A 10168-nucleotide genomic window follows, 5' to 3' on the forward strand; every position below is an offset into this window, starting at 1 on the left:
CATTAACTCAAATTACTCTATCAACTCAATGCAAAAAATCAGCGGAGAGACAGCTGGTATCTCAAAAAACTCCTTAGTTGGGACACTCGTAAGTCAAGGCCCCACTGTACTTAGGTTTTGGGTTCAATCCTCGGCCCCGTCATTGGGGTACGTGCGGGAGGCAACCAATCGATGTTTCTCTCTTTCTCCCTTCCCCTCTCTCTAAAAAAGTCAGTGAACATGGCCTCGTGTGAGGATGAAAAAAAAAAGCATACAGGTACATCTTATGTACACAGATGGGATTACATTGCACACAGTCTTGAACTCAGACACTCACTTGCCTTGAACTCAGACACCTCATGAATGGTTAAAGAATGTATTAAAGAGCTCTGATATCAAAAACACTTCACTGTCCCCCAATAGCTCAACTTCCAAAGGACAGGCAGGGATTAGATGGTGTACCTCTCCCTGCTGAAAATTCATCAGTGTCTAGAATAGAAACCAGGTCACAAAGCCCTGCATGACCCTCTCTGCACCAAGTTCACTTTCTGTCTTTCACATCCCACCTCCACTCTGCTGGAGCGCACTGATGTCGCTGTTCCCTGAAAAAGACAATCTGTCCCTCCCCATCTCAGGACATTTGTACCTACCCACTTTTTCCAGAGTGCTCTGGCCCCATGACCTTCCACTGGCTCACTCCTTCCTATCAGGCAACAGCTCAGAAGTCCCCTCACAGAAAGGCTTCCCTGACCCATCACTGCCACATCCTTCTGTTTCTGGTAGCACTTAATATAACCTAAGATCATTTTCTGCATTTGTTGTCTGTTTTCCCATTTAAAAATGTGAGTGGCTTCTGAGGTCAGGGATGTTTGCCGGCACTGTTCACTTCTGAGTCCCCAGAACCTAGCACACAGTAGGTTGGACAGGTGACTCATTCTATGCTGGTGCACTCAGTGCCATCCTCCTGGAAACACACCCTTCCTGACAGTTAGCTTCCTTCCCACAACGGACCCATTCCAACTTCAGAACTAAATGCATTGAAAATTTTTACTACTGCCCTGGCCAGGTAGCTCAGTTGGTTGGAGTATGGAACCTATACTTCCAGGTTGAGGGTTCCATCCTAGGGGCACATTCAAGGGTCAACCAATGAATCATGGATTGGTGGAACAACGGGTGGATGTCTCTCTCTCCCTTCCTCTAAAATCAATAAAATTTTTAAAAATGTTTTTATTGATTTGATAAAGAGGAAAGGAGAGGGGGAGAGAGAAATATTGATGTGAGAGAAACATTGTTTGGCCCCTGTATGCACTGCCGCGGGGGATCAAACCTACAACGTGGGCTTGTGCCCTGACCCGGAATCAAACCAGTGACCTTTCTGTGCATGGGACGACGCTCAACCAACTGAGCAGCATCGGCCAGGGCAATAAATAAAGTTTTCTTAAAATGTTGACAACCATTGCCAACTTCCTTCAAAGAGGGTGCCAGTCAACACAACCTCTTCAAAAAGGAGAGCGTTGTTTATCGCCTTTCCAGGCTGGTGATGATACGGAATGGGCTGAAGATACCCATTTTACAGACGAGTACACAGGCCAGGGAAGATTTTAATCCTGGATCTCAGCGCACTGGCTGTTCACATTGCCCTCAGTTTGCAAACCCGCTGCGGGGGCTGTTCTGTGGTTCAGGAGTCCCCGGATCGCAGGCCCCGCCCCTTCACGGAGAGCCCTGCGCAGGTCCCGCCCGTGCTCTCGCGAGAGCTGGGAGGCGGATAATGGCGTCGAAGTAAGCGCGAGCTCGCGGCTGCCCAGGAAGTCGCCGCAGCCACAGCCGGAGCCGCAGGAGCTGCGGGAACAAAAGGCCTAGCCGGGTCAAGGATGGTGAGCGCGGCGCCGGGGACACGGGTGCGGCGAGCCAGCGGGGACTGGAGGGGAGCGGTACTGTCACGCACACACCCTCCGGCCAACCCCGCCCCCACATCCGGGCAGTCGCCCCGTCACTAGTCATTTGGCTACCACCCCACCCCCTACTTCCGGTCCTGGTTTCGACTGGGCCACCCCCACTGAGCTCGGGCTCCGCCCCCGGTCTTCATGCCACCGGCCCCCAACAGTTCCAAGTTCACCTGCACAGCCCCGGTCCGCCCTCAAACAACCCACGTGGCCACTTCCGGCCTCACCAGCATCTTCCTAACCACTCTTCGGAACCTCGCCTTCATAGCCTTTGTCCCGCCTACTCCCTCTAGGCCACGTGGGGGGCCTCCCATCTTCCTAAGCGGGGGAAGAGGGGATGCTGCTTTCGATGAGCACTTCCTGACAGCGGTCCACTTCTGCTTTAGGAACACTTCCCGCCTAGCTGCCTGCCTCCCTGGATGGTAACTCCTTAGGATGGGGCTGACTGGCTCTTGTTTCGGGAGCATTCGCTGCTTCAGGAATGCACCACGGTCTTTGAGGGGAGGGAGGGTCCCCCTGGCTGGCCCCAGCAGACCCTGGGCCCAGAGGGGTTCTCCCCGCCTCTGTTTTCCACCAGGAGGAAGAACCCTCCGTGCCCAGCCCGGACATGCTGATCAGTGCAGAGCCCAGCTCCAGTGAGACCCAGAAGGAAGTGTCCCCAGGCGTGGTTGCTGCAGCCACCTCCTTCTCCTTGGCGGAGGCGGCAGGGCCTGACCAGACAGCCACACCCCCATTGTGGGATCGCGGAGGGTCTGGCGGGGCCCAGCAGGGCGCCTCCTCAGCCCCAGGCGCGGGCCAGCCTGGCCCTGGATCTAGCCTTGGCCCAACCAGCGCAGTCTCTGGGACCAGTGAGGACCTGCGGCCTCCCAGGCGACGCCCACCACCAGGTGACCTGTGATAGGGCCTTCTGTGGGGGCACAGGCCCTGGAATGAAGGAAAACAGAGCCTTTCCATACTTGGTGATATCACTGAGTGTGTGCCAGGCGTGGCTGCTGTGATGAGCCAGGTCCACTCAGCCCCTGCCCTCTGGCAGCTCAGTCCAATGGAAGCGGTCGATGGTAAAGACCCAGTAGGAAACCATAGGGTAACTCCCGCCTGGTATATGCTCCCTGGGCAGAGCCCTGGACAGCACGGGGGAGGGGAGGGATGGGTGACCCTGCTGTGTACATCCTACAGGAAAGCAGATACCCTGCTCCAGCCTTGGCTGCTGCCTCAGTTTCCCCAGCGTTCGTGACTTGGCACAGCATCTGCGTACCCACTGCCCACCCACACAGTCCCTGGAAGGTAGGGTCAGAGTAGGTGGTGGGAGGCAGGCAGAGTTCCCAGGCTGACCCGTGGCCACCCCACTCCACTCTGTCCTCCGCCCCTGCCCTGCCAGGCAAGCTCTTCCGCTGCTCCGCCCTGAACTGCACCGAGACCTTCCCCAGCATGCAGGAGCTGGTGGCACACGGCAAGCTGCACTACAAACCCAATCGCTACTTCAAGTGAGACCCTGACCACCCAGCCTCCTCTGGTCCTTGGTGACTAGGCCCTAGGCAGCTCCTGCTCCTGGTGTGACAGCCAATACCTGGGGTTCAAGCCTTCTACTTCCCAGTCAGGGGGCTGATGGGGGAGGGGCTTGGGTCTGAAAATGGGTGTGGCCTCGGCAAGACCTGTCCCAGAGAGACGGACCTGGAGAAGGTCCCAGGACCCGGGAGGGGTGGGGCTCATGTGGGTGTGGTTCCTCCCAGTCTCCTGAAGCTTCTAAGAGGAAAGCTGACCACCTAAGTCAAGGCTGAGACCTCTTCCTTTTCCCAGGGCTCTGACCTGGAGGGGTCCGGAAGGGTCGCGGTCAGCGTAGGGGGCACTGAGGACCAGTTCCTACCCCGCAGTTGGGTCATCTGTGACTTGGGTCTGGGCCCCCTTCTCGGTGCCCAGGAGACCCAGCCAGGCCTGTGTTCGTCCCCAGGTGTGAGAACTGCCTCTTGCGCTTCCGCACGCACCGCTCGCTCTTCAAGCATCTGCATGTTTGCGCTGAGCATGCGCAGAGCCCAGCCCCACCGCCAGCCCCTGCCCTCGACAAGGAGCCCTCCGCGCTCGAGCGCCCCACGGAATCTGACTCTGCGTCGGCGACAGGCTGGCAGCACCCGCTCGAGCCCTACGCGACCCCCGCCCCTGCCCCCAGTGGGCCCTTTCGGCCCTACCTGAACCCCGCGTCCTTTGGCCTAAATCCCACGCGCCTGCGCCCCTTCCTGGCTGCCGCTCCTGGGCTGCCGGCCTCCAGCGCCGCTGTCTGGAAAAAGAGCCAAGGTGAGTGCCGTGGCAGGGCCGCCAGAGGGTGGGCTGAGTTTGCTCCGATTTGTGACCTTGACCCGCCTATTTACCACAGGTGCCGGTGGCAGTCCTCGAAGACCCCAGGGCGGCTCCGACGCGCCCTCAGGTGCGTGCAGGTGACCACCAGGGCGGGATGGAGGGGGTTTCTGGCCTGCGTCCTGCCAGGCCCAGGAGGTGCTAGGAGGCAGCAGTGCCAGCCCTGAAATACAGGATTTTGCCTTAAAAATTACTGGCCCACGCGCCTTCATCTGCACCGGCGTTACCATGTAAACCTCGCGCTCTGCGGGGATTCCGGGGATGGGAATGGGGGACACAGAGAAGTCAAGTTCAATGCCCCCAGTTTCAGGGGGGCACACATCGGGGAAGATGGATCAGGCAGGACAGCCCCTCGGTACTCGGGAGCTGATGGGAATGGATAAATGTCCGAAGCGCCCTCGCCCGTGACCACCGTCCTCGGTGATGGACCAGACCTCTGGGCTGGGGCCGGGACTGACAGGGTCCCGCCTGCCCGCAGGGCACATTTTGTGGGAGCACACGCGTGGTCGCTACTCGTGCATGCAGTGCACCTTCTCCACAGCCTCGCGGCCCGCCATGACCCTTCACCTGGAGGACCACCGCTCCATTGCCCCCGGGCAGCCACGCCCCGAGTGCCCGGTGGGTAAGGCCCTGGAGCACCAGGGTGGGGAGGATGGAGGCCCCAGAGGCGAGGGGCGGGGCTGAGGCTCAGACACCTCCGCCTCTGCCCCACCTAGACCTGGCTCCGCTTGCACCCAAGGTGTGCTCGCTGCTGCTATCAAAGGGAAAGTGTAGTTTTCTTGCTGCTCTGAATGCCGCATAGAGTGGGTCATGAGATGGGGGTAGTTTTGTAATTTTACTGGGGCCTGAAATGGATTGGGAGAGGAAATAATAAAAGAGGCGCGATGAACTGGCCTGTGCTGTCTGGGTCCCTCAGCAGCCTGTCTGGCAGTCTTGGGCACCCCCCGCCCCGGCCCCCCCATCTTGAGAAGGCAGCCCTCCTCTTACCCACGACCCACTTATATCCCACCTTCCCTGTTACCTCCACACGGACCAGCCTCCTGCTCAGTACTGCCACTGCCTGCTGTCCAATCACTTCCAGAAACCAGATGGGATGGAAATTTACAGTTTGATTGACTGATTGATTGATTGTCTTGGGAGTCAGTGGGGAGGATAGGCAGGGAGGCTGGTCCTGAGAAAGTGCTGAGTTGGCCCAGCTAGAGCCCTCTAGGTCCTTAGGCCAATGATAACTCACAGGGAGGTGACAGGAAAGAGCCCCAGAGCTGGGCATTCTGTTTCAGGCTAGGACTCAGGCCTCTTCTTTGTCCTGGATTTTTCCCCTGCCCCAGCCCTAAAGAAAACAGTGGGTCAAGGTCAGCCCTGGAGAGCCTGAGTTCCCTTCCCTCCTTATCCCTCCCCATCCTGGTCCTGTCTTCCCTTCCTTCATGGGAAGTCAGGCCTGGGCCAGGGTTGGAATTTTGGTGCCACACTGCTGTCTCAGCCCTGCTGTCACTGACATCTGTGGGCCAAGCTTCCTGGTATGGAAGTCCCAGGTGTTATTGGCAGCCACCACTCAGGTGGGTTCTACTACCTTCCAGCCCCATGGTACCCCTAGCCCAGGCCTCTGCCCTCTACCCTTCCTGGGCACCAGAAGCAATTCCTCCTGCCCTTCCCCCCGAGTCTGAACACCCCTGAAAATGGGTCTCTTCTGATTGTGTCCCTCCCCTTCCTATACCCTTCAGTGTCTCCCTATAGTTCTCTAGATGAAGATCCTATTCTCCTAGTAGCTCACAAGGCCCCCATCTTGAACCTTCCCATTCCCTTCCCAGGCCACACAAATCATCTTCTCCCTTCTCCTCCTTGAATACAGACTTCCTGTGAGCAAGCACACGAGTAAACCCCTGCAGACCCTGTTGAGATGGTTGTTACTCAGCACCAGCTGTGGAGTTAGATGGGCCATCGGGGAAGCGGCTCCAGGGCCCTCTGAGCTCCCCCTTCTCAGCTAGAGGCCTTACAGCCATGACTGTGTGGCCATCAGCTTTCCTGCATCTCACTTTTTAGTCTTAAATGAGTGCCTTGATGCTCATCCCTGGATCCTTTGTGAGGATTCATAGAGAGACTGAGGAGAGAAGGTGGGGACTTGGGAAATGTTTGCAAGTGATTCACATCCCTCCAGCCACCAAGCCCATGGCTACCTCAACCTTTGCAAGAGCCTGGGGAGGAGGTGGGGCAGGGTCAAGGGGCCCATTTTACAGAGAGAGAAGGTGAAGGTAGGTGGGTAAGCTCACTAACTCTCTAGCCAGGCCCAGTTTCAAGTCACTCACTGAGTCTGCACCACCCTCGGAGCTGGGCACGGTTACTACCAGCCAGCAGGGTCCACATTCCCAAAGCCCTAGTCCCAGGCTTTCCTGTATCTCCAGGGTCAGGAATTAGTGATTCTGGTTCCCCAGGACCCCAGGGTACCAACCCCCCTAGCTTTCTTCCCCATCAAGTCCTCATTCAGCCATCCCCAAATCCAGTCTGTCAGGACTTTTCCAGAGAGACCAAGAGCCAATATCTTGGTCCAGTTCCCCCAACACCCACCATACCCACTCCATCACCCATATAGATGCAGCCACCACTCCCGTGAGAACTAAGGGCCCATAGCTCCTACTGCCCCTTTGAAGGCAGTGGGAACTCTGCCCTGAGGCTTAAGGAGCTGGCTGGGTACCCTGACCACTCCAAAACATACCTCCTCCCTCATCCTCTTCCAACTCATATACAATCTTTTGTCTGCTCACTTGAAATTTATCACTGCTCCCAGTGTCCCTTCTAGGGACTCACTGACTCAGGACCCTCCTGCAGTCCCTGCCCTCCTTCTGGCTAACCTATGACCACACAGAAGGTCCCCCACCTCAACTCCAGGATGCCTGAAAGCTGTCCTCTTAGGCCCAAGCATGTCCAGCAGATGGCACCCAGGAGTATCAGTCTGAGGGAGAATGAGAGGAGGCCAGCACTCGCCTTGTACAGCTGCCCCCATGTAGGCAGGTGGGCCAGAGACTGCAGGTTCATGCTGAACAGGCTGAGCCACTCCAAGTGTCCATCCACCGCCTGGCAGTTGTCCAGCACCAGTTCCGTTGCTGGTGTCACTGGTGGGTGCCCCCTCAGCTGGGAAAGGGGAGGTAAAGTTCCTGATCTGAGCTGAGCACCCCCCGTCCGGGGCTCCTGACTTCTTGTGGCCTCAGGACCCACCACCCACGTGCTCAGTCCTCTAAGTGGCTGCACCAGCTGCCAACCCCCAACCCGCACCACCCACCCACATTAGGGAAGGCAGGTGCACTGTTCCTGGCTCTTGCACAGGGCCTGGGTGCACCAGTTTCAATTCCCCACGCACGCTCAGAACCCCAGCTCACCTCCCTGGCCCTCAGAGTTCCACACACTTGCCTGACGAACCCCCACCAACACCCATTTCCCAAGGCAGACGCTGGATCAGGCTCACTTCTGGCTTTTGGTTCCCCAGCTCCAACTGTAGCTGCAGGTCCACATTTAAGGCTTTGTGCCTCCAGAAAGGTGCCAAACATTCAAAGAGGACTGGGGGTCATGTGCCCTCTGGGGACTGTGCCAGGAGCCTGTGGGCTCTCCCCAGAGGCTCAGCCAGGGAGGGACCCTCTAGAATTCTGTGCTGAAGCTGTCCACACACCCAGGAGTCTCCCCAGAGCCTGGGGAATCGCTGGCTGTCATTCATGAAATCCTTCAGCTTTCTCAGCCAGTCATCCCTGTTCTCTCATCCTCGCCCTCTCACCAAACCTGTGAGGTGGTGGCTGGTCCTGGAGACCCAGAGAGGACCCAAATCTCATCATCCCTGGCCTCCTGGAACCCCTCTTCAGAGGAGGACCCACATCTGGAAATGTGACTGAGAATGCATGTCCCTGTGCAGAATCCTCAGGCTGTACCCTTAAAGCAGACATAGAAACAGGCAGTCATTTCCAGATGTGCTGCCTGTGGCCTTCATGGCAGGGCAGGCAAAAGAAGGTCTCCTGCTGGGAATGCCAGTCCTCAAGACAGAGCCTCCTTCCCTGTCTCAACTAAATCTTTCTGGATCCTTTTGGAAACTTATAGGATCCACCTGCCAGGTGTGATCTGTAAACTAGCAGCATGGGCATTACCTGGGATGTTGCGGATACTGAGGCCTCACCACTGACTGGAAGCAGACCCTGCATTTTACTTAATTTATTTATAATTTTTTTTTTAATTTTACTGATTTTTTACAGAGAGGAAGGGAGAGAGAGTCAGAAACATCGATGAGAGAGAAACATCGATCAGCTGTCTCCTGCACACCCCCCACTGGGGATGCGCCCGCAACCCAGGTACATGCCCCTGACCGGGACCTGGGACCTCTCAGTCTGCAGGCCGACGCTCTATCCACTGAGCCAAACCGGTTTCGGCTCTGCATTTTAATAATGGGGACAGATGCCAGGTGACTGATGGGCACCGGTGTTTCTCAATTAGCTGCACATTAGAATCCCTCAGCAAGTGTCTAAGTGTGGCCACACCCAAACCAATTAAGTCAGAATTTCTGGGTGCTTCTATGTCTTTCTTTGTAAATTCCTCAAACAACCCCAATGCATGGCCAAACAGAACCGGGGCTCTGCACTCTCCCAATGAACTGACCTCCAGGGGACCTTATCTGGCTGGGCCCCACATCCTAACTGCACTGGTCTTGCCCACTACCTTTACCCCATCTTCCTTGGCCTCCACGCTGCCTGGATTTTCTTCACATCCTTAGTCCTTGGACGCCCTCCCCAGGGGCCAAAACCTTTGATACTACCCACCTATTCACCTTCAAATCTGCCATCTCAGTGGGCCATCCATGGCCCATGTAACATTTGCCCCTGCAACAGGGAAGTCTTGCTCAAAACTGGGAATTGGACCACAGAGAAGTGTTAACATGAGGAAGGCAGGTGAGGTAATGAGCAAAAAGGCTTCACCTGCCCTAGCCGGTTTGGCTCAGTGGATAGATTGTCGGCCTGTGGACTGAAGGGTTCTGGGTTTGATTCCTGTTAAGGGCACATGCCTGGGTTGTGGGCTCAATCCCCAGTAGGGGGCATGCAGGAGGCAACCGATCGATGATTCTCTCTGATCATTGATGTTTCTATCTCTCTCTCTCCCTTCCTCTCTGAAATCAATAAAAGTATTTTTTTTAAAAAGGCCTCACCCATCACACTCACTGGACTCCTTGGTCTCCGGCCCAGAACAGACTGTGCCCCCTCTCCATTGAGAACTCCCCCTGGAGGCTCTGTCTGAAATTGGCCTTTGCCTGGCTCTGCTGGCAGGAGGTCTAGCACCAAGTCCTCCCTGGAGCCCAGAGGTTAGCAGGGCATGTGGTGGGAATGAGGGGGAGAGGCACAGCAGAGAGCCAAGAAACTGGTGACCGTGTTGTGAATGTGCTGACCCCCAATGCATGCAATGCAGAGACAGTAGCAGGCAGGTCAGGAACTCAAGACATGCTGGACAGGAAGGATCTGGAGACAAGCCCGGGCTGTCCCCGCCTCCTTTCCTTCCTCCTCTGCCCTCTCCACCCATGGGGCCTGTGGAGCAGAAGCCACAGTCACTTCCTGAAAGCCACAGGCCCAGTTCAGTTCCCACTCTCACCGTAACCCATCACCTGCCTGCCGCCATGGTAAGTGAGTCCCCAAGCCCTGGGAGAGCCCCCCCACTGGTTGGAGGCAAGGGGTGCCACGGGTGAGAATTGAGGGGCATATTCCAAGAATAAAGTGGCAGAGAAAAGCCACTTGGGAAACAGGAATGACCAACACAGAGGCCCAGAGATGTGAAGCAGCCAGGATACACAGTCCAAGCTCCAAGGGGCCCAGGCTGTGACTACAATTATAGGGGGACTAGTGGGACTGCTCAGACAACTCCCTTCCCCTTGGGTCAGC

General features: G+C 56.7%; 2 protein-coding genes across 5 annotated transcripts in view; both read left to right on the top strand.

The window, feature by feature from the left end:
• The first annotated feature begins 1704 nt into the window (after window positions 1-1704).
• Window positions 1705-5160, top strand: ZNF414 (zinc finger protein 414). 3 transcript variants are annotated; one of them, XM_015563210.1, is made up of 8 exons: window positions 1705-1853; window positions 2309-2344; window positions 2500-2809; window positions 3099-3206; window positions 3301-3406; window positions 3871-4211; window positions 4291-4341; window positions 4750-5160. In XM_015563210.1, the coding sequence occupies exons 1-8, from the start codon at window positions 1851-1853 to the stop codon at window positions 4953-4955; spliced, it is 1161 nt and encodes a 386-aa protein (XP_015418696.1). In that variant the 5' UTR covers window positions 1705-1850; the 3' UTR covers window positions 4956-5160. The 3 variants fall into 3 exon arrangements, with proteins under 3 accessions (XP_015418696.1, XP_015418698.1, XP_015418697.1); XM_015563212.1 differs by having other exon boundaries at window positions 4813-5160; XM_015563211.1 differs by lacking the exon at window positions 2309-2344.
• A 4231-nt stretch (window positions 5161-9391) lies between these two features.
• Window positions 9392-10168, top strand: part of PRAM1 (PML-RARA regulated adaptor molecule 1) — a 7347-nt gene continuing 6570 nt past the window's right edge. For both annotated transcript variants that reach the window (XM_006762657.2, XM_015563209.1), the window contains exon 1: window positions 9392-9909. In XM_006762657.2, coding sequence (XP_006762720.1) covers window positions 9691-9909 — 219 coding nt within the window. In that variant the 5' untranslated portion in view covers window positions 9392-9690. The remainder of the gene's footprint in view (window positions 9910-10168) is intronic.

Source organism: Myotis davidii, unplaced genomic scaffold (genome assembly GCF_000327345.1).
Source record: "Myotis davidii unplaced genomic scaffold, ASM32734v1 scaffold479, whole genome shotgun sequence".
NCBI classification, from domain to species: domain Eukaryota; kingdom Metazoa; phylum Chordata; class Mammalia; order Chiroptera; family Vespertilionidae; genus Myotis; species Myotis davidii.

What these genes read in the sequence shown, in the direction of transcription:
- ZNF414 (XM_015563210.1), top strand. An exon ending in AAACCCAATCGCTACTTCAA is followed by an intron (nt 3,407 to 3,870) that starts GTGAGACCCTGA and finishes GTTCGTCCCCAG; the next exon opens with GTGTGAGAACTGCCTCTTGC. An exon ending in TGTCTGGAAAAAGAGCCAAG is followed by an intron (nt 4,212 to 4,290) that starts GTGAGTGCCGTG and finishes TATTTACCACAG; the next exon opens with GTGCCGGTGGCAGTCCTCGA.